The 24,459-nt window shown below is 41.6% G+C and overlaps 1 protein-coding gene and 1 long non-coding RNA gene across 3 annotated transcripts in view; both read right to left on the reverse strand.

Annotated features, from left to right (window-relative positions):
• Positions 1-24,459, reverse strand: part of LOC117776653 (RNA-binding motif, single-stranded-interacting protein 3-like) — a 125,499-nt gene that overhangs the window by 67,895 nt on the left and 33,145 nt on the right. For both annotated transcript variants that reach the window (XM_034610783.1, XM_034610784.1), the window contains exons 2-4: positions 19,170-19,357; positions 10,374-10,432; positions 1,280-1,371 (exon numbers count right to left, since the gene is read on the reverse strand). In XM_034610783.1, coding sequence (XP_034466674.1) covers positions 1,280-1,371; positions 10,374-10,432; positions 19,170-19,357 — 339 coding nt within the window. The remainder of the gene's footprint in view (positions 1-1,279; positions 1,372-10,373; positions 10,433-19,169; positions 19,358-24,459) is intronic.
• LOC117776656 lies at positions 6,852-7,970 on the reverse strand. The gene is made up of 2 exons (XR_004616475.1): positions 7,247-7,970; positions 6,852-7,149 (listed from the first exon to the last, which is right to left on the reverse strand). It is a non-coding gene; the product is annotated as an uncharacterized LOC117776656 (long non-coding RNA).

The following is a 24,459-nucleotide window of genomic DNA, read 5'->3' on the forward strand; positions in this document are numbered from 1 at the left end:
ACATCAACACTGCTCTTCCAAACGCACCCCTCCAAGCCGTTAGAAACAAAATAAGAGATGGAAGTCTAATGAAAAGAGGTTTAATGGAAGAGCAAGGCAAAGGTTGCTCAGAGGCTTGCTGCTATTTAATTCAATGGGATGCTCCTTCTGCCTGAAGACTGGCCCATTTTAATTGCACTCCTCTCATTTATAACTAGAAGCATGCAGTGATACAGCCCTAATAAATCTGAGAGCAAGGCAGGCTATTCAGTGTCTCCCTCACACACACACACACATAGAACTATAATGTCATTGTGCTGGTTGAGCCCACGTGTTTTGGTACAGCATAGTTGACCACAACTGCTAGCTACACACACACACACACACACACACACACACACACACACACACACACACACACACACACACACACACACACACACACACACTGCTGAGTAACCTGTATAATGCAGCAGGTGTATGGGCAATTTGTTGCTACTGTAGACTGATGTCATTCATGTTAATAAATACATGTAAAACATAATTAAATTCAGCTTCAACATGCAACTTCACCACTAGATGTCACTAAATTCTACACACTGAACCTTTAAATTAAAAATGGCAGATTTCCTGTTAAGTTTAGAGTTTGGCTCCAACAGACTTTTTTGTAGGTTTTGGCCTTTTACATGAGCCTACCAAAAGCTGGGCCGTAGAGCCATTTTGCCACACATTTTGCCATTTTGAGAGCCCTAAAATACATACATTTTCATGCATGTGCAATGTGTCATGAGTTCAAAGCATGTCTAGCCCCTCCAAAAAAAGCATTATTTACTCGGGCCTAACATTTGGGGCCTTAATGATGAAACACTACGGAAATAAACACCAGAAAAAAAGGCATAAGAGTAAAGGAAGGAGATCAGCTCATCTGTTCTATCCCTACTCCAATCTTTTCAAGGATTTGATCAATAATCTCATCATGACCATAGACATTAATCAATAACTCTATATGGGCTGAATCAATAATCTCCCCATCGGCTTAATCAAAGCTGCAGCTATCAGTCTCACATCAGTCAATGTAACAGAAAAACTGATAATCCAGTTATTACCGACATCACACCATTGTCACTATTATTATTACGACCACAAATAACATCCACCATCATAACCACCTTTATCATCATCACCATCAGGTTGCAGGCAATGACTGAATCTACCTGGAGTATTCAGTACCACAGGAAATTCAAACACCTCCGTAAAAACAAGTAAAGCAGAGCCGAGTGAAGGGCGGGTTGAAGCTTACCTTCGCCATCTGTGCCTGGACTCCACTGGCTTTGAGCGAGGCCACAGCCTTCTGGGCTGCTGCAGGGCTGTCAAAGTCCACAAAGCCGTAGCCTGTAAACACAGAGGATAGTGTTAACGCAGAAGTAAGGAAGGGTGGGGTAAACGGATAAAAAGGATCAAAAATAGAGGGGATATTAGTTCAAGTTGGTCTTGATATTACTGAGAAACACAGTCAGTGTTCATTTCTGTCAAGCCTTTGCTGTATTTCAGTGCCGCATTAATCCAATAAATGTGTCAAAATCAAGTCAGGTCATGTATTTAATGAAGGCCACGAGTTCCCTCCATTAAATGGGTTTTAGCGCAGAGCATCAACAGAATTGGTGTCATAACAGTAACTCTTGATATCTTGTTTATGATCCAAAAGATCTTTTAATGTCTGCACAGGTTTATGCACAGTTCATTACAGCTCTTTGTGCTAAAATTATTACTCTTATAATGTCTTTGGGTGTACGTCCATAATGGTAACTGCTCCCTAACATTGTCTGTAGTTGCACACATATTATATATACCGTGTGTATAGGGACTCATTAATGAACAATCCTTAGTTTTTACACGTGAAATCTTCCTCTTTTCTGACATTTAATACCCCACTGTGTTCCATGTGAGCTAATTTTATCTCTCTGCTACTCTAAGTCAACGTGCTCCTATAGTGGTGGTCAATACTGGATGCCTCTGCACCAGTGACATCTTGTACAATTCTCTACATTTTATGCAGCAATTAGAGAGTGTGTGTGTGTATGTGTGGACAGTGTATCTGTTGAATGGTATATGGGGATCTAGTTTGAGCCCTGTAGGAAACACTGAAGGACACAAGGTCTGAGCACACACATTTACTGTATCATCGTCTGCTTTCAGATATACAACTTTTTTTCTACTGGGTCACATGGGTGGAGCTGGAGATGTCAAAAAGACACAAGGAAGGAAGAAGACACAGCCTGTGTGAATGACAGTTTGTGTGTTTGTGTGTGTGAGGCAAATAACAGGAGAGATACTGACACACATACATTCCACACTGGAATTCCAGCTGTAGTTTTGAGTGGGCTGCATGTTAACACAATTAAATGATTCGCATTTCAAAAGCCTCTCATCAAAATCCTAAATGTAAACATGTACAGAATGAGGGAAAACACTTCCTCTCTCTTCATTCCTAACATCTGTTCTTGTCTCTCTCGTCTTTTCCAGAATTCAGAGCCTTGCTCAGTTTTGCTGATAAGCAGTTGGTTTTTTACTATTTACTTTATGGTTGTTCAAAGGCTGCAAGCTGCTTTCACAGCGAGATCTGTGCAGCACACACAAATATTTATCCTGTTGCTAATGAGCAACCCATAATTTAGCCAAAATAGGGTAACACAAACACACATGCAAATTCTTACTATGGCCCGTACACATATGATGTGCACACTTTTAGACTGTGACAAACAGCCTTACACATATGAGCAAAATAAAATTCACAAATATATGCAAGTATGCGTCCACACTTGCACGCCACATACACAAGCACTCTCTGTTTTTGTACTTAATCTATATTTACCTAATTAGCGCCACACCAAAACACTTGAACTAATTGAGTATGCACATGTAGTATTCATCAGTCGTCTGGCGAGATGCTCATTTACTTCGAGAAAAATCTTAAAAAGTTCCACATCCCTCACATTCCACACTTCAGCTAATGGGTGTTTGTTTAACCATAGGCTGCCCATGTAATTAGTGGGAAAATGCATGGCTCACGATGGATAATTCAGTCCAAAACAGGCGCCTTTTGTTTGATGGCAGCAGCTTCAACATTGATCAGTGGTGCACATGGTTGTTGAAGCAGAGAATGACTGCATTTATGTATTAAATAAAAAATAAATGCAAGGACTGCATTTAAAAAAAATGTGTTTTGAATGTGACTGCAGAAAAATAATGAGTTGTCTGTGTACCAGTGATATAAGATATTAATGTCTCAAAGCTTTATCAGAGCTCAACATATTCCAGATCAGTTTCAGCCCATTATTGAGATCAATCAGCCTCGACACAAAACAAAGAACATGTACAATATAGCATAACGCTCCCAGACAGCAGCAGTGACACTAAACTGACTCATTTAGAGTGCTTCATTTATTAAGTAGCTTCTTTGATTTATTAAATTAAGCATAACATTCATTATGGATTATTATATTTCTGTGTTGTGGGGGCAGCAGGAGGTCTCATGATACCACAGGTCTGCATAGAAATCAGAATTAGTAACCTGTGGCCTCACTTAACAGCCGATTTTCAATTAATTTGATCCATCTAGAAAACAAAAGTTGTTTTTTTTTTCACAGAAATAAAATAACAGGTAGCAAATACATTTCATAGTCAGAACTACTGCTGCTGTTTTTAGAGATACCCTGGAACGTGTATGTATGACCTACATATGAGCAGAATATCTGGTGTCCACAACATGAATTTATCCAAATGAATCTTTTTTTTCTTTACACTGTTGCAGTTTATTCACAAAAGCCAGCAAAACACCAAATGTAATAACTTGTGCACTAATAAGAAATTATCTTATCCAAGGCACTAAGCTATGAATGGCAAATTGTATTTGTTTTTATAAAAGGCTAGAGGCTTCAGACTTTAGGCTACATCCACACTTGGATGCATCAACTGTGCTCCGGATAGTCACACTACTTTGGAATTTTACAGCCACTACAACTGAGAAGTTAGGGAATGCCTGGCCCTGTTTTAGTTTGTTCACTTTGGGGCTGTTAGCCTGGACGGGTAGAAACTGCTGAATGGGTCTTGACGTAGCCTTCGCTGAGGCGTCAGGCTCCTATCACATGACCCTCCTCCAGAAGAAAACAACCGGCATTAGCGTCGGCCACAAAAATAATCAATTGCGAGCGTCGCTGACCCTGTTGTCTTTGTTAACAGCTGTTGTGCCGTTAAATTCTACATTCTACAATGAAACAACTGCTTACATGGGCAGGAGACAAGCTTTTATTCAAGCAATTCCTGTGTAAACTGGCATGCGCATGGCTAGTGTACGAGGGCGAGTGTTAGTATGGACAGGGATTAGGACTGATAAGGAGCCCTGTGGACAGACTGTTTTAGTTAGAAGATGCCATTTTCAAATGAAAACATAGTAGCATGGCTTAAGCCTTAGTTTGCAGTGTAAGTAGAAGCCACTTCTTCGAGCTGCTCTGTTAACAGTGATTTACAGATGAACTACGAAGGCTCATATCAAATGTGTCCTTAGTATTACTGAACCAGAGTCCATGTCTCAGGAGCCTTGGACATGCTCTCTAAATCAGATATTGAGCTGTTGCAGACGTTGGCACGTTATCCAGCTTTGCTCTGCACATTTCAGTGAGTCCTCACATTCAAAGATGTTTGAGAGCAGGCTTGATAAAAGACACGTGACACCTACTGCCAGATATTATTCACTCTTCTATAGCTGAATTTGTTTGTCCCTGTGTTCATCTCCATGACTAGTTTGGTGTGATAAAACATTAGCCTTGAAGAGAGTTTGCCATTTGCTTTGACTCCATTCATCGCTCAAGGGGAGATCTGTGTATTCTGGAGATGTAATTGCCCTTTTCTTCAGGGAGGGCGAAGGTCAAGTATCGGCAACAGAACACACGACAGAAGCTGGTAGGGATTCATTGTTTTGCTCAAGGACACTTCAGGTTGCTGAGGCTGTGAGCAGATGCCTGCCGGCCAAGGTGATGGACAGTTTGACAAAGTACTACTTCTGCCTAATATGTAATTTGTATGTTTTCATATAAAACCGACACTCATTTAATTCAGAAAGAAATCGTATCTCCTGCGGATGTAAATGATAGCTCTCCTCAGCACGATGATAAGGATATTTCAAGAGAACGGAAGAGTGAAAATAAGATCTCTGAATTATATAATCCTCCTCATGTGTGCCCTGTCTCTCCCCACTGTGGCCTAATGATGACACAGACATGACAATTCATCTTGCTCAGTCGAGCCGGGCAAATATTACACTCGTGAATGAAAAGAGAAAAAGAGAGAAAAACATTTTTCCCTAACAGACACACACACACACACACACACACACACACACACACACACACACACACACACACACACACACACACACCAAGCATCCATCTAATCTCCTGAGCTCCCAGAGTTCCTGGCCTTGGGCCATTAGAATAGGCAAACCGAGTACAGAGGAAACAGAGAGACGGAGCCAAAGGAGGAATGGAAGGAGGGGCAGTGAGTCGGGGGGAGAGTGAGAGACTGGCAGGCAGAGAGAGAGAGAGAGAGAGAGAAAGAGTAAAGAAGATGAGATGAGCAACAGGAGAGTGAGGGAGGGAGGGAGACCGGGAGCGGGCGGGAGACATGGAGACAGTGAGAGGGAGGGCGCCTGTCTTTGGGAAATGGAAATCCTTTACAATCTTAAGTGGTTTCCTCTCCCTTCCTTCCTCCATCCTGTTCTCTGTGCCCTCTCCCTCCCCCAGAGCTCCCACGCTGCTAAATAGAAAACTGTCAGTGTATTTAACACTGAGCCACTACCTGCTTCACGGCTGAAGACTTCATAAAGGGAATCTTTTTTTTTATTATTTCAAAGAACTAAGTCAAAGTTTTGCTTTCTTTGTTCACTTCAATGACAATTAATTAAACAGTAGTTTTCAATATACTGTTTTCAATATAGCTATGTATCATACAATTAAATATTAAAGGTCCCATATTGTGTAAAATACATTTTCTGGGCTTTTACTATCCGTAATTACTTGAAGGGGGTCAGTAGGGAAACCTCAAAGTATGAAAACAGTCAGTCCGCGGACTTTTTCACTCAGTCCATTCGAAGAAATATGTTATTGAAACGTTGCGTTTCGTACTTCCTCTCCGTATGATGTCATCATGGAATCACACTCTTCTCTCAGCCCCACCCAGCCGGTACCAGTCCAGCCTCCAAACCCACCACCCCAGCGCGTGTCACTCAAAGTGCAGTCAGCCAATCAGAGGAGGGGCTCATAAATAATAAATGAGGCAGGCGAAAACAGCCTGTTCTGTCTGCAGCTCCAGAGAGAGACAGGAGAGAGGACATGGAAATACACATTGCAGCAGTTTGTTCGACTTTAAACCACTGATATAACATCTTAGGGGACCAATACCTCAAATGAAGTCCCAGAAAGGTTTAAAATATGGGCCCTTTAACATACTATTCCAGAGGGAGACATTAACTTTTCAGGGCCAAAGTAGCAAGAAGCCTTGAATAAGGCTTGAGGAGACCTCATTTCTGAACACAACAAAATAATTTAGGTACAGTAAATCACAGGAATCACAAGGTCGTCACATGACAACAGCAGTCTGCGAAACGATCTAACAATATCCCTGTCTAGACTTGATGTATTCACCCGTCTCTCTAAAGCCGTTTTCAGACGTGATGTTCGGAATTTGCCTTGAGAAACACAGCAGTAGACTGCCCGGATCAGACTTGTTCACCACGAAAAGGAACAGTAAGGCTATAGAGATGGCACCTGAAGGCAGGACATAACCTTTGATGTACACCGCGGAAATCTCATGTTTTGGTTTACAGCACATCAACATCTACATTGGCCCTCATCACCTAAAGCTCTTGAATCTCCTCTCTTTCATCCTGAGATATATATATATATATTTCTTTTGTTTTTTGTTTTTGTGTTTGTGTTTGTTTGTTTTGTATTCTGCAGTTTTGCGCCTGTGTTAAAGCAACATGCTCACTTGCCCCCTGTGGATTTTCAGGACATTTTTTCTGCTGTATTCTCACATGGGCTCACTCGTACATTTCCCAGACATTTGACCAGGGGGCAAGCAGGAAAACTTCCAGAAAATGTTCAGAGCAACTGACTCGGAAATGTGCGTTGTCACATACGGCCCCTCTGGAAACTTTCAGGGAAACGTCCACACTTCAGGGCATTTCTGAAAGCAGCTTATGATCCATCACATTCTCCAACCCTCATTCTTCTCTGTCTGATAATTCATCAGTTTCAAAGGGTCCCCTTCCTTTTCTGTCAGCCCCAGGTTATTTTTACACTCCTCCCCTCCAGCCTCCCTGTGCCTCCTCCCATCCATCCCTCCCCCTTTCCAAAAGAACTCTCTGTGCCAATTTGTGCTCTCTTAGTCACGCTAAGCACTTATCTTGTCCCCACTGAATGTCTCTGCAATCAAACCAACACTTATCCGGTTGTAAGGCATTCTAATGGCCGACTGATAGTGAAACTCCTTCATTGTGGGTTAACTACTGGCTGAGAGATGCACACCGATCAGCAACATGAAAACCAGTTACCAGTGTTAATGTTGTGGCTAAGAGATGTATGAAATCTACATTGCAGGCAGTGAATCTGATCGTGGGGCCACAGGCTGTAAAAACTGCCTATGCAGCTGCAGCTGCAGCATTCTGGGTATTTTGTGCATTAAACAATAAGCATGAATTTATAGCTTGGTGTGTATGGGTTTGCATTTTAAAACAGTCTCACTGTGGTTTAGTATTCATAAAAGCCTCGTCTGGAATTTAGTGCCAGGATCTTGTGTATTCCTATACGCACAGATATCAAGTAGGCAAACACAACAGCTAAGTTCACTGATTGTACAGAAAACAGATCTTTTTTCATAAGGAGCAGATTGTTTTAAATGTTTTTCATCTGTCACTGCAAGTAAACGTTGTGCTTCCTCTGCAAAATGACATTTCAATTATTCTGGTGAATAACAATGTTGAGCAAAAATTATTTAAATGAATACACTCCTCTAGTTGGAGCAAATGTCCCCCCCCCCCCCCCCACACACACACACACACACACTTTAAGGCACTTTAAAGCACTCTTCTTACTCCTTTTCAGGACGTAGCAACATTTCTGACTCATTTATCTTTTGCCCTTGCAATTCTTTAGCTTTCTTTTTTCTCGAGCATATGATTTATGCGCACACATACAACGGCTCATTCTCGGGGCTGCTCAGGTAACTCCTCAAGCAACAAATTCAAACTCCAGGTCTGTATTGATTGTTAGTCCGCCCACGTTAGAGCACAAAATGTGAGTGAAAGTGATTAAACCAGGCTGTCAACTCGCTGCTTGAGTCTGAGGCAAATGACACTGCAGAGCATCTGATGACCTGCATCTCATTAAAGAAAGCAGGGCCTTAGTCATGTCTGTTTTCAGTGCATTATTAAAATTGCCATTGACTTTCAATCATTGAACTTCTTATGTGGGAGAAATCCAGGAGACAGGCTATTCTGTTTATACTTCAATAGTTTCTGCATAAACATACTTGTCACTGTCTTTAATTCCCGGCTGAATGCACACAGACCTTTGTAGACATTTTACAGATGAAGGCCAAAGCAGAAAGTATATGTTAGGATTACGATGAGTGCCATTTTATATTTTAGTCTGTCACTCTGTACTTACCAATGTCCTTTCAATGTCTCCAGCTTTTAGCCCTGAGCCTAATATTCCCCACTGTTGACATTCATATTTAAAAGAGTCACAAATATTTGTTTCTTGAAAGGTAAAGTAGTAAGCTCAAACTGCTGGACAGTGTTTTTAGCAAATTGGCTGTGATGAAAGAAAATAAAATAGATAACTTTGCTAGGGACTATTTTCAGCTGTGGAATAATACAATTGTGTTGTTTAGTAGCAAGATAGTGAATTTGCGACTGATTTAAAATAAACTAAAGATTGTATGTTCACTGTAATGAAAGAACATGCCAGTCCAAGAGTGTGGCTCACTGAGATCTATGCCACAAGCAAATATAGATATACATTTATGATAAATGGTAATTTTCTGAAGTTTATAGGATATATAACTAGCTAGTTTCATTGATTCATTCAAACTTTTATTTAGGGAACGCAATGAAGTGCAAGCTGTCTGTTTCAAATATGCCCTGATTACAATACAAATATCCATATCAAGTAATCATATTAGAAAGAATACTTCAGAAATGTAAAGCCAATGATGAACAGATAAGCAATAAACAATATAAAGTATTAAAAAAATGAAAGCAATATGCAAACACAATAACCAAAGAATATTGGGCATATTAAGTGATAAAATCTATTTATGTATATGAAAATATTTAAGAAATTAGAAAGATCCAAGATAATAAGTCTTCAGTGGAGATTCACTAAAGTTTAGTTTCCTCATTATAATGCTAAGTCATGTAGGACTGCAATCAGAGCACATTAAGTCTTAGAGTCTACATTTACATGTTTGCCATCGGTATCAATCAGACTGGCTTTCCCCTAACTCTCTCTATTGGAGTTGATATGCTGATTACAGGGCGTGTGTGCTGTTGTCCTAAACTGTGTCAGTGCACCTTTGAGAGCAGCCCTGGCAGATGAAATGCAATCATGGCGAACACATGTTCTTGCAGAGCCTCTTCACAGGCAGACGACTACAATCATATTGATTAGAGCTTTGTTGAGACCACTCCAACAATCAAGCAGACCCTCATCACAAGCCACTTGAGTGTGCCTCGCTCACCACAGAGACGATTTCAAACACATTGCCGCTATTGTTCCATGCGCTCCACTTTTTGGTTTGGCCAATGACAACAATGCAAACATCTTGCTTTCAAAAGCTGTTTAACTCTGAGTATTATTAGGGTGAAATCATTATGATAGAGGAGGAAAAAAACAAGGGTGCTTTGGCAGTGCATCATTTAGACAGATTAAAGGAAGGCCTGATCATTATGGAAGTCAATACTATAGTGTATGAACCTACATCCATACAGAACCCACGACTGGACAAGTGGGCAGCTCACGCACGTTAAAGTAATCTGTTTGGATTTGACACCACCCTGTTTGTTGAAAGACATTTGAGCCCATTGTAAAAACCTTTGGGCAATGATTAATTGGAAATTCAAAGCAGTAAAAGAGGAAGGGACTTTTAAAAACAGAACAACTCCCTCTGATTGTCGTGCAGTGATTGTTCTGCCTTTAAGCTGCCAAGTTCAATCATTTCTCAATTGATGTTTTCCTGACGCAGATCTCATATGAAAATCTGAGTTTGTGAGGTGTAGAAGACTTTGGAGGGGGACAGATAACCACACTGGGTTAAGTCACTGGATGCTCACTCACCTTTACATTGATTGGTGTTCTTGTCCAGGATGGCCTTTGTTGATACAATCTTCCCATATCTGTAAAAAAAAACAATAACGAGACATAAATAAATGATTAATTTTAGCTATTTTTTTAACATCTGGAGCAATATAGGTTGTCCTTCGAGTCTAATACAAGTTGTTAGCCACACTAGCTCCATAACTCTAAGGTGGTAAAGTCGGTCTGTTAGTGAGCCATTCATTTGGCTCACCACTTTGGTCCTGACTGGAATATCTCAACAATGAATAAATGATGATAAATGGTACGAATGACTTAATTGATCGCCTGACTTTTCGTTTAGTGTCACCATGAGTTTTACATTTGTTTAACTTACGTATCTCAACAGCTATTGACCTTACAGATCTTTGGTAGAGGGGACAATTTCTCACAATGAGGCCCATTGCTCTGCTTGCGGTTTGTAGCTGATGCTTAAAGATGGTGAACATTGTAAACGTTTTGCAGATTCAGCATGTTAGTAATGTAATTGTGAGAATGTTAGCATGCTAATATGGCATTACACTGTTTTACATTTTGTTGGTGAAATGACATTAGCCGCTAAATTAGTTTACATAAGAAATATGACCAACTCCTCAGTTTTTCCTTTTTGTTCATGTTTAATTTTGAAATTAGAAAAAGCTCAGGTGAAATAAAAATGACACAAATTCTCACAGTACAAATTCGAACACAGTCTGTCCAACATTTCACAGTAAAATTTGTCACATATGCTTTCATCTATCTATTCTCTCTGCCCTTATCTATTTCAAATCCCAACCACAGGCCTCAGAGCACAGCCAGAGCTGTCTCATAAACGATGATAATAACCATACATCTGTATAGCAGCCAATCCTGCTAGAGGGGGCTACGAGAGACACAGACAACCTCCATACCTCTTTCCATCTGTTCTCTCGGACACATTTTAATGTCTCCCGTCCATTTCACCACCTCACTCTCTTTCTTATGTTTAACACCTCTGCCTCTCTCTTTGTCTTCTCTCCTTATTTCCCCCCTCCATCCCACTTCTATTCCCCAGCTCTCTATTCTCAGAAAGAAGTTAATAATGTTTCTTATCAGCCCCGGCCTTTCATTCCTCCTGGAAAGAGAAGAACAAGAAACGGCGGCAGAGAGGGTGTGAGGAGGGAGGAAAACGAGGGGCGGAGGATGGTGGGGGGGACTGAGACAGAAAGCTCGGATCACCGAGATCAGTCTGGATCGCTGCCTGGCTCAGTGGATGAGACTTTTTAATTAATGTTTTAACATTGCCGCACGATGACTGATTGGCTGGCTGAATGACTATCAAACAGATTGACAGACTGACAAGCTGACTGACTGGCTGGCTGGTTGCGGCTCCAGGTGAGGGATGAAAGTTTATTCCCTCTTTGCCTTTAGAGTAAAAAAAAAAAAGGAGGAAGACAAAAACAATAGAGAAACCAGTCGACGAGGCTCCGAGCAGAGAAGGTGAACAAAGCAAGGGCAGCGAGCGGGAGATTCGGGGGAATGAGGAATAGACGGGGAGAGGGAGAGCAGTCAGTCAGAGATAAAAAGAGACAGTGAAGGCGAGGAGGAAACGCGGTAGTCAGGGAGCGATGGAGAGAGATAGTAAGAGGTGTTTAATAAAGAAGAGATCATTTAGTTGTCACCATCAGGAGAGTCTCTGTCAGCAAACTGTTTCTGTCAGTGAGAGGAGAACAGAGACGAGCTCGCCTGACAGCCTCAAATCAAACTCTATTGGGACAAGAGACTTTAGAAATAAAGACAGAAAAAAAGCTTTAAAAGGCTGCTATCACACATAACATGACAGCTGAGCGGCTTATGATCTCGCAATTGGCAGAGAGAAAAATCACAGCTTTTTTTTCCAAGAACAATGCTCAATTTTCACAGAATTCCCTTCAATTTAAGATAGATTTAGGCTATTTATAAATCTGCCGATTGTGACAGGCTGAAATCAAGTCTGATGTTTTGCCCGGGAGTTTTTTTTTCTTTTTTACAAAGTCATGGCTGGTGGTAAACAAGATCTCTGGCCTGTGGTTCGGGGGAGCAATCCAACGGTTGCGGACGTGGAAAATACTCTACTGAAAAAACAAAAGACAGGACTAATCGCCCACACATATACGCACAAAGAAAAAGCACATCCACACACACACACACACGCAAGGCAACATCACAGATGAGAAAACACCAGAGCGGTAATCACACACATTACACACGCCATCTGCCAGTATCCAGCTTTTTGTTGACTTGTGCCTCCATGTGATTAAAACTTGGTGTCAGTGTGTGAGTGTAAACACCTATAGTGCATGTGTTAGTGTATGCGACTGGACACATTTGAGCATACAAATACATGTGTGGGTGCAATGCCTTTCGATTATGTGCCAATGTGTGTGTGCGTGTGTGTTTGTGGAATGAGTGTGACTGCATGAGAAAGACCTCATGCATCGTTTTGGCAGGTTGTTGTTGTTGTAGAAAAGTGAAACGTTTCCAGATTCTGTTTGTGCTTTTGTGTTTTTGTGTGTACTTGCGATTCTACCTTTGATGGTTAGGATAAGGGGATAAGGAATGAGTGTCCTCACAGAGATAGAAGTATGTGTGTGTGTTCGCGTGTGTTTGCGCGTGTGTGTGTGCCTGCGTGCATGCGTGTGTGAGTGTGTAGGAGCAAACAGACAAAGACAGAAGTACCTGGCTCGACACATTTTGAATCTTGAAAACATATGTTCAGAGTTGTGGAAAACAAACACAGCATATGTTTAATATCTGGAAACGTTTGTGTGTGATGTCATCAGATCAGTGCATGTGACGTACAAGCAGAAATCCACCTGTTCCTTCTGTGGTTACACATTTCATCTGGACTGAACAAGTCAGAGGAGAGAAGGATGACGCCACGGGCCTTGGGGAAATGTCAAATTACACGGCATCATCCAAAATGGTGTCTCACTCCGAACTTGACTCAGTGGTAAAATAAATTTTATAGGCTACAAGAATCTGCTATTCTGGTAAAGAAATGGAAGAAACTATTGATTACAGATCAGATGATGAAGTGGAGGAGTTGAGGATAGTGTGGATCAAGAAAAGAGCACAATGAACCTGTTCTGTGTTCAACCCTGGAAGCCTTCCATTGATTCCAGCAGGAGCCTGGAAAAACCTTCTATAACACAGAACTGCACTTGACCCAACCGAGTGACACATGAGTCCCTCATAAAACGATTCAAATACTTAAAACATACCTCAAAAAGATTAAAAAGAGCCAGAAGGCAAACGAATAAATGAAGGGATATGAGTTGTGTCACGTGTTTCCATTCGATGCTCATCGTAACTAAAGAGTCAGTAATGGGAGAGATGTGTGAAGCTTGGCAGAGAGAGATTGAAACCACAGCTAGATCTGTTGTTCTGTAACTTATCTCAGAGCAACTTGACATAGAAGTACACAATCTCAAAGAACACGGTACTGACATTGTGCACAGCCTCCTGTTTCCTCGCTAAATGGCCTCAGGTCTTCATGGCATTGATTCTTCAAGATGTTGGAAACCTTTCTTTGAGATTCTGGTCCATGCTGACATGACTGCATAACATCATTTCTGCAGCTGCACATCTCTTCAGCCAAACTCCTGTTTGACCACATCCAATAGGTGTTTTATTCATTTCAGATCTGCTGACTGATGAGGCCACTGAAGTTCACTGAACTCATTGTTCATGAAACAACATAGAGACAAATTAGTAGCCATAAAAAGAAGGTAAACTCTGGCCTTTAAAGGATGAACATGGTCTGCAACAATCCTTATAGTCTGGTATTTAAAAAAGGATTGCTTGCTATAAAGGACCCAACAAGAACCTAGAAAACGTTCCCCATACCATAACACCACCAGCAACCCGGACTGTTGACACAAGGCAGGTTGGGTCCATAGATTGATGCTGTGGCTGAATTCTGGACATACCATCTGCAGCCTCAACAGGAATCCAGGTTCATCATACCACGCTTTATTTTTCCAGTCTCCATGGATCCAGTTTTGGTGAACCCATATGTTCACTGCAACCATAATGTCTGTTCTTGGCTGACAAGATGGCCACCAGACATGGTCTCCTGTTGCTGTAGCCCATCGGCCTCAAGGTTGAACATGTTGCATATTATGAGATGCTTTTCTGCTCACCACGTTTGTAAAGATTAATAATCCGTGTAACCATAGCTTTTCTGTCAACACTCAGCTTGAACTAGTCTGGTCATTAACCTCTGACTTCTCTCATCTGCAGATCTGCTGCCCACTGGATGGATTTAGCTTTTTCAACCTGTGGTGGGATGTAGCAAAGTACATACACTTTGTTACTGTACTTAAGGACATTTTTCAAGTATCTGTACTTTAAGTAGATTTATCTTCAAGTATTTTTTACATTCACTTCACTAAATATAAGAGCAAATATTCTACCCCACAACATTTTGTGCATTGCATTATATGTTGCTTTTTTATATTTTTTTAAGTTATCAATATCTAGAGGGGATAAATGGTCCAAGGATCCAATCAGAGAAGTCAGGTAACATTGGACTCCGCCTCCTGTGCAGTAATATCACTGGAGAAGAAGCAAATAAAAATAGATTTGGAAGAGGCCTCAACTGAGACTCAGCCATAATGATGTAGTTGACTGTTGCAGGGAATAGGCCACACTCAGCAAGTACTTTTTACGTATATTTTAAAGCAAGCACTTACTTTTACTCAAGTAGCAAAGTTAAGTAAAACATTTTTTACTGAGTACATTTTTGTTTATTTATTTGTACTTTTATATCAGTAAAATGTTTGAGGTCCTCCACCACTTCTTTTCACATTTAAGTATTTATACGGGATACTGACAAAATGCTTAAAAACTCCCTTTCTGCATTTTGTCTTTGGATCATAAGTTATAAACTACTCACAAAGACTTGCCGGCTAACTTAAAATTCTCTATTTTCCTTGGCTTCACAAAACTGTGACACAGCCCCGAAACACAGCACCATAAGCCAGAGAAGAATGCCTCTCTACAGCAGCGGCAGTCCGGGAGGGGATGGTGGGGGGTGAGGCTGACAGAACGACTTTCACTATGACAATCCTTTTAGGACAAGGTACGTGTCCTCTTCATGGAAACTCCTCAGAATTCTTGCCAAAAACTGGAGTTTAGATTTTTTTTTCACTCAGAAGTGTGAAACACAATGAACAGTGAGGCCACTGAAACTGACAGTATTTTCCAGACTGTCGAGACTTAAGGAGGAATGTCAATGCAAAACTCAATGCACCCATTTTTTGGCAGGCTTGACAATATCAGTGTGCGCCCTGGCTGTGTGTGTGTCTGTATTTGTGTGCGTGTGTGTGTGTGTAAAGTGTGTGTAAAGTGTTAATGACAGTCCTCAGAGGGCCCTCACAGCATCAGATCTGTTTTCATTCCCTTGTGCAGCACCGTCAGCCTTTGGATGCTCACCGTTTGATGTCTACTGAACCAAAGTTCCCACCAACACACACACACATCATTTCCACATCTCTCCAGGATGTCTATGCATGTATATATAAATTTTGTATATCTGCACATTATGCACATTTGAAGGATCTGTCTTTTCTGACTGAGGCTGTGTGTGTGTGTGTGTGTGTGTGTGTGTGTGTGTGTGTGTGTGTGTGTGTGTGTGTGTGTGTGTGTGTGGGTGGGTGGGTGGGTGGGTGTGTGTGTGGGTGTGTGTGTGTGGGTGTGCGTTCATGAGCGAACGCGCAGGTTGGTCCCTGTGTGTGGTATCTCCTAATTGGGGATCCGATACAGCTGTCTTGTCTCTCGCGTTTGCCTCATTTTCCCCACCGCTCTGCCAGTTAGACTCAGACAGACCAACACTGCTTCAGAAGTCTTCAGATTCATTCCCCATATGTAGTTTAACATCTTCAGGCACTATAGAGAAATGAGATCTTGGGAGATTTTCCTCCACGGTGAAAAAGGCACTGTGCTGTAAATTTAAAGGATGACTTGATGTCACTGAAAACACTGATGATTAAAGATGGATTCTGACTTTGATATAGTAGGCATTATATTTCCAGACCGAAATGCCCGTCGAGGGTTCAGGTTTCAGAACAATCATCGGCTACAAAAACATCAGGCACGTTCATGTGAAGCTTTTCACATTTCCATTAGCAACTCTGCAGAGGAAGACCTGAGGAGTCATCTGCTGATGATTAACTTGAGATTGTAAACTCATTTGTTATGTTCTTCTTAAACGATTTCTCCTTTGAGTGGCTTTGAGTGGTTAAAGCTTGTGTGTCCTCATGCAACCCCTCGATAGTGAAATAGAGACGAGCAGATAGAGTACACAGAATATAGATCCATCGATAAATAGGTAAGAGTAGAGAAGCAGTGGTAAGCATGAGAGAGGGAGAGACAGCAAGACAACAAGTGAGTGAAGGCGAGCGAAGCGACAGAGAAATTGCCCTTGTGCCACACTTTAGATTCCGCTCACGTTCTGCTCTGTCCCCAGACGTTAAAAGTGTGTCCATAGTTTGGGCAACCGGGGGAGTGATTGGAAATGTCAGCTGACAACAGCACTTTTCACTGACACTCTGAGAACTGGCACAGAGACAGGGGGAGAGGAAGGGAGGGATGGGTGAGGAAGGGAGGGATGGGTGAGGGAGGGAGGGAGGGGGACAGAGAGAGAGAGAGAGAGAGAGAGCGAAGGATGCATGCAGGAAATGAGGAGGATGACAGAATGGGAAAGGAGAGGATGGTGCTGGTGGGCGGGTTGGCACACACACACAAAAAGAAGAGAAGCCACGCTTGCTAACAATAAGGTTGAGAATGACACTGAGTTGAAAGAGTGTGTGTGTGTGTGTGTGTGTGTGTGTGTGTGTGTGTGTGTGTGTGTGTGTGTGTGTGTGTGTGTGTGTGTGTGTGTGTGTGTCAAGGGACTGTCCCTTATTCATTGTCACTGTGTGCATGAATGAAATGCCTGTATGTGTGTCTTTGCGTTTGCATGTGTGCAAGTCAAGCCAGTGAGTGACAGGAAACTGCCACTCAAGTCTATTTCTGAAAATCCAGGGAGAGTTGGAAACCCAGGGCTGAGACTGCTGCCCAGCAGAACACACGGGCCCATCCTCCCCCACCGACCTTTCCTAAATGTTACTGGGCACTTGGCACACTCACTGGGCCTCTAATGAAACTTTTATTGGCACCCATTTTTCACCCTCTTTCTCCAGAACGCCTCCAGGGCTGAGCTGAAATACAACAGGCTTGAACTGCAGCTGACACGCAGAAGGGCAAGGTATATGAGTGTGTGTGCCTTATTCTGCATATTCTGGTTTTTATTTACCAATTTCTCTACTCAAAAGCCAATTACATCAATTCAAAATGTTAAAGAAATCATTTATAGCTTTTACCTAAAAACTATTTAGCTCAATATATGATTCTCCAATTACATTTAATGATATCAGGTGTTAGCTGTAGGCGATGGGAGAGCTGGCTCATCTACATTCTGTTCACTCTGGGGACAACTGAGAATAAAATAGAGAGGATTTAATTTTAGCATGAAGACAGAGAAAGGAAAGGTCTGATTCTACAGAGTGCAGATCCCTGATACCTCTTGTCCAGCGGTGGGACAAAATATCGATTCAGCAATATATTGTCGCCCTGACTGAGATACGATTATCGATATGCTGGCACCAAATGTCAATATTTTAATCAAAAAATTCCCTGCTAATTGCCAGTTTTTGGTGATTTTACATTGGAAAGATGGCATGCCTGGACATTTAAAAGACAGTGTGTTTATTAAAGACTGCAGAGGCACTAAGATAAGACTTTATGCACTTTTTTATACATTGTTTCATATAAGTTTGTGTCAAACTTTGTGAAAACTGAAATGAATAAATAAACAAATACTTCACTTAATTTCATTACCGACATTTTCTATTCTTCTTCACTTTAACAGATATTGTGATTTATCGTTTTATGATTGTCTTGCAAAATATTGATTGCTGTATCGTGATATTATCGTTATCGTGGGCGACTATCGTATTCTATCGGGACCTCATAAGAGACATCACATCATTCACCAATATATTATAAAGACCAACAAAAATTCTCAAATGAAGCTTATACTACGCACGGCTTCACCCCCTTTAACCTGAGGCGTCTAAGCAAGAAATGGATTCTTGTTTACATCACATCACTTTCTTCTCTTATTGTGCACGACAATAAATTATGTTCATTTTTCATTTTAAGTCTTTTTGCTGTGAAGTTGGTCATCTAGGGGGGTCGTCTAAAGGTTCTCCATTTTTTCTCAGCTAAGGACCTCCTACAAGGTTTACAAGGTTTTTAAAGGTTTGGATATATATATATGCATTTGTGTACATCCTAATTTTACTATTATGATGACATGAGTGAAGAAACCTGACATCTTAATATTCTGATGTATTTAAACATGACATGTTTCAAAAAATTGGTAAATCTGTTGAGAGGCTGCAGGGTTTAAAACTTCTGCTGAGAGAGGGATTTATGTGCATATCCTAGTGTTCGTGTGTGTAGGTGGCCCAGTGCAGATGAGAGTGGATGCGGAGAGAGGTCAAGAGCAAACTGCTGATGCTCATTAGAAGCTCCTGTTGGACTCGCACGTTACTAATTACCACAAGCTAAACTGTAACAAGCAGGAATGAACCAAACTCTGCAACTGCACTAAAGGATGCAGTTTAACCCACATGGATGTTGTCATATTAAATAGAATAGAATATAATAGAATATATTAGAATAGAATGGAATAAAATGGAATAGACTATAATAAATCAGAATAGAACTCACGGCTGGCAGAGTTTGATGAGGTCCTGGTCGGTGGTGGCCGGTGGCAAGCCTCTGATGTACAGGTTGGTCTTACTAAGCTGCTCCATCAGCCCTCCTCCATGACCTCCTCCATGACCTCCACCTCCTCCTCCTCCTGTGGTGCCAGGACTTGGCGGTGCCATGGGCGGAGGGGGAGGAGCATAGGACTGCTGCGGAGACAGAGAGAAAAAGAGAAACAAAGGTCACTTAAGGTCACAAAACACTGGAAAATTATGTTTTTCCCGCAATCTTTGTGCCGTGATCTAATTATGTCGGACAAAGTTATTTTCAGTTTCTGCCCTGAGTTCTACCCACTTCACAAAATAAAACTCCTTTACAATAATCTCTTCCTGCATCAAGTCCCACAGCAGGGGTCTTGATTCATCAGGAAGCACATCAAATTAAGGAAGCAGGATATGTGTAATTACTCATGCTTATTATAATTATAGTAAGTTTTACTATGAGCTTGTATCAATAACAGTTATGGGCTGTGCAGCATCTTAGCAGTAACTTCTATAGCTTTAGTTATCTTTAATGATGCTGCAATATAAAATATTCAGTTGTCAACATGACGAGTTATAATGTTGTCATGTTTTGGATCAGGAGATGTTTCAAACCACTAGCAGCTTTCTGAAGGATGAAGAGGTTTCACAAAGTGTTGATAGAGAGAGGGATATGAGTGTGTGTCCTTTCTTGCCTTTGTGTGTGTGTGTGTGTGTGTGTGTGTGTGTGTGTGTGTGTGTGTGTGTGTGTGTGTGTGGGTTCAGCGTAGGTGAATCAGCAGTTATAAAAGACGAAATCTCCTTGACTTCAATAGAAAACTGAATTTTAATATGTGATCATTAAGCTTGTTTTCCAATTCAAACTGATCAACGCTAATCATGTGGAATGCGATGACATTTTCTTGATAGCAGCGATTTTCCTTTTTCCTTCATCTATTTAAAGGAAATGTTTCAACCATTTAAAATTGCACAAGACACATTTACTATCGATCACCCATTTTTTAAGGGCACAAACCAAGCATCTAGTGTTAAATCCAGACATGGGCCCTTAATCAGCTCTAATTTACATTTCCAATCAGATTCCACTGTCCAATTCCACAGCTCAGTACTGACTAAATGATTTAAAAGGATGAGCATCTCTGGCAGGGAGGATGGCCAATCTGAGGACTGATGTGGGTTCAGAGTTCAGACCCACCCCTGCATGCCCGCTGCCTTATAGGTCAACTTTCAGGTTACGTTTGGAGGAATGATAGCATGACAACAGTGTTCAAAACAGACACAGTCAGGTCTCAGCATCAGTCCTGCAGTCGGGAACTGGATGGAACAAGTGTTGTAATGACAGGTTTTGAGAGACTGGTGAAGACAGACAGTAGGAGCATATGCGCTTGCATGTATAGTGTATTTGGCCGTGTGCGCGCATGTGCGTACACACACGTCTATGAGCGTTTGTGTGTGAGAGCTGGTGCTTGTGATAATGACAGGTTGTCACCACACAGCAATGTGGTGCCTGAGCCAGCTCTGATATTAATCCATTACCTGTACTTTGCTCAAATGGCGCACAATGCCTGACTAACACACACAAACATACACACACAGTAATGCTGGCAGTGCTAACAGGATTGAACACATGTACAGGAGACATTTAGCGGTGAAAAGAAACGATGCTTGTGGAGCACTGTCATTTACAGGCCAGTGCCTTACACTAACAGCCTAGAATGAGCCTATAGACTTCAACAACAACAGAGAAGTAAAAACTGCTTCACTGGGTAATACTTCATTTTAATGGAAGTGACAAATACTGCTCTATTTGCATGTGTCTTCTAAAAGCCCTTACATATGCAGTATTTTTCCCACAATATCTCTCAGCACAGTGTTCACTGAGAAGATATTGCTTGGCTCTTCAAGCTACAGATGAGGCAAATTGCTTAAACTGACTGGATTTAATCAATCAGATGATAGAGATGTAATCGCTAATAAATTAAGTTATTATCAAGAAAACCTGACGTACACTGACCTGGTTATATTTGCACTATATACATATACACACACACACACACATATATATATATATATATAGAAAATCCTGAGGAGGCCAGAAGGAAATCAGCCACAGCCAAATAAAGAGTAAGGCAAGTCCTTAAAAGTAGCAGAGAAGATCCTAGGTGCAGGCTGTGCAGAGATGCCCCTGAGCCAGTCCAGCACATGGTAGCAGGGTGTAAGATGCAGGCTGGGACAGTGTACACTAAGAGGCATAACCAAAAGTACCAAAACGTGGTTGAGAAGAACAGAACTAAGATCCTCAGCATATTCAGTTTCCAGACTGACAAGCACCTGCTGAAGATGGCAGTAGTGATAGATGTGGCAATCAGAGCAGAAAGTAACATCAGGGAAAAGGAGCATGAGAAGATTGAGAAGCACCAAGGGCTGAAAGAACAGCTAGAACAGATGTGGAAGGTGAAATGCAATGTGATCCCATTGGTAGTGGGAGCATTAGGGGCTGTGACCCCCAAACTGGGAGAGTGGCTCCAGCAGATCCCAGGTTCATCATCCGAAGCCTCTTTCCAAAAGAGCGCAGTCCTAGGAACAGCTATGATACTGAGCAGAAACCTCAGACTCCCAGGCCTCTGGTAGAGGACCCAAGCTTCAGGAAGACATACCACCCCATGCTGGGTGTGAGGGAGACTTTATATATATATATATATATACCCTGTGTGATTAATCAATACTGAATATAATCGCAGCCCTAAATGTCACTAGTAATAGAAAAATAGTGTTTCCTCAATACATGATGAATGGCTTGTCATGTGTGTAAAAGCTCCACTACATAATGCAACATGTCAATGTAATCCTTCTAAAAAGGTAAACTCCCATTTCTTGAAATCTTTTTCACTTCACTCCTAAGGAGCAGCTCAGTACTGAGTAGTGTGCGGTTTGTATTCTGAGAGGTGTGTGTGTGTGCATGTTTGCATGAACTGAGCTGGGGCCCGATTCGATATAAGTGGTTTTGTTTACCGACCACCTCTGAAAGATGCTTGATGGGAAGTGTCAGATACAAATAAAACAGATTTCCAGGCTGAAATCGGAAAGAGAGAGACGCCATTTGAATGAAAACTACCACGATTGCCTAAGAGGATACACATTGCACACATGGCTGATTACAAATACAATTCCATTACATGCAATATATACAGGCACACAAAAACATGACAGCGCTAGCAGCCTTTTATTCCCATTACACACATATGCACGCACGCACAAACACACACACACACACACACACACACAGCGAGCCCATCTGTGTACATTCATCTTATTCCACCATGATCTTGAATGATCTGGAGCAGAAAAGAGCCTTTCTTCATTCACACACCCTCACATGTCCAGGTAAGCGAAAATGTACTAAGTCTCTCGCCAACACGCACACACACACACACACACACACACACACACACACACACACACACACACACACACACACACACACACACACACACACACACACAGATACACACATGATCAAAGCTTTTTCCCAGGGAACCTCTTTCAACGAATTTGTGCAGCTGTCAGGGTGATAGTGAGCTGTGTATGTAACATGTCAGACACTGTGATGGGGAACCCTTTGAAACATTAGAATCCCTCTCTTTCTCTCTCTCTCTCTTTCTCTGGCATCCATGCTTTTCCTCCTTTCTTATACCTGTCTTGCTCACTGTCAAATTTGACTCCACCATCGCTCAATCTTTTGCTCTTTTCACCCCAATCTTTCCTTTTCCCACATTCTCACTTTAAACTTCTCCTTCGCCCTCTCTCTCTCTCTCTCTCTCTCTCTCTCTCTCTCTCTCTCTCTCTCTCTCTCTCTCTCTCTCTCTCTCTCCCTCCTTCAATGCCTCCCCTGTTTCACCCCCAGTCTCCCTCTTTTAAGGATTATACTCTGCAGCCGGAGTGGGTGTGTGTGTGTGGACTGCGGGGCTGCCTCTCAGCTGGTATTGTTGACACACTTAGTACAATGGACCAGCTCTCACACTGGGAAAAAAAAAGGGTTCAGAGGAAGCAACACAAGCTGTCACAAAAACACAGTCACAGAGTTTTCGTAGATGTAATGCACGGCTGAGCCTTTGTACAACAACACGGTGCAAAACATTGCTGCATGGTGTCGTATACTCTATGTGCATGCTGCCACTGCATGATAAGTATTTGCTTTATCTGCCTGCACAGAATAAAGTTACTTATTCTCAAGATGCTGTTAAAATGTTCAGAGCACATCTTGCTCAGTTTTATTCAAAAGCCTGATAACAAACAAAGTAAAGGAAAACCCCTTAATAAATTGCACCCAGTAGAGCGAACGTCCACCAAGGCCCAACAATCCCCTTACATTAAAACAAACCTGATAGCTAAGGCCAAATTATGTTTTTACAGGTTTGGAGCCCTACCGGTTACCATAAAGCAACAAAAAAAGAGCCTACACCCTTATGAAATTTGAATCCCCAAGATCCAGATTTTTTTTTGGATCCACACCAAATAGCACACATTCATAAATATAAGTCCCTGAAATGTGCCTGTTTTTCTTCATCAAGATCAATGAATTATCCTCTGGGAAATAAGCACAACTGTTGAAAAACAATGTTAAAGAAAAGAAAACTCCTGGATCCGCCCCTGACCTGAATTTGCATCAAAATGTTATGGGTTCTACCCTGACCCATAGCACATCCCTCAACCAAGTTTCAGGGTAATACATTCAGTAGTTTTTTGCATAATTCTGCTAACAAACAAAAAGCAAACAAACGCAGATGAAAACATTGGTCTCATTTTGAGAAACATGGTTCAAGAGGCCCAGACGGGGGTCAGTCTTCAGTCCAATGTATTCATCTGTCATAACTGTTGGCAAACCATTGTCTTTAGTGGTGTAGTTTACACGGAAAAAGACAACGTTAAATAAAGTAGATGGTGCCACAGTGCTACTTCATCGTTTCATCTATTTCGGATGCTCTCTATTTTGCTCCCTGTTCCCTCACAGAAAAGTCATAAGACGACTCAGGCTGATTTATTTTGCCTCCATTAGTGAATCCCTTCAGCCACAATTCTCATTTTTTGCACACTGAGGCTCAGTGGGTTGCTACTGGATCTATGCAAACTTGATCTTTGTTAGCACGGAAGAGAGCTGCATAGGTAAAAGTGACATGAAGAGAAAGACAGACACAGGGCTTGAAAGAGTAAGAGCCAAAAGTGAGGCCATTCATCTGCTGCTATATCTCAGCTCTTTACATTTTAACAAG

This window comes from Hippoglossus hippoglossus, chromosome 16, assembly GCF_009819705.1.
Source record: "Hippoglossus hippoglossus isolate fHipHip1 chromosome 16, fHipHip1.pri, whole genome shotgun sequence".
Classification (NCBI taxonomy): domain Eukaryota; kingdom Metazoa; phylum Chordata; class Actinopteri; order Pleuronectiformes; family Pleuronectidae; genus Hippoglossus; species Hippoglossus hippoglossus.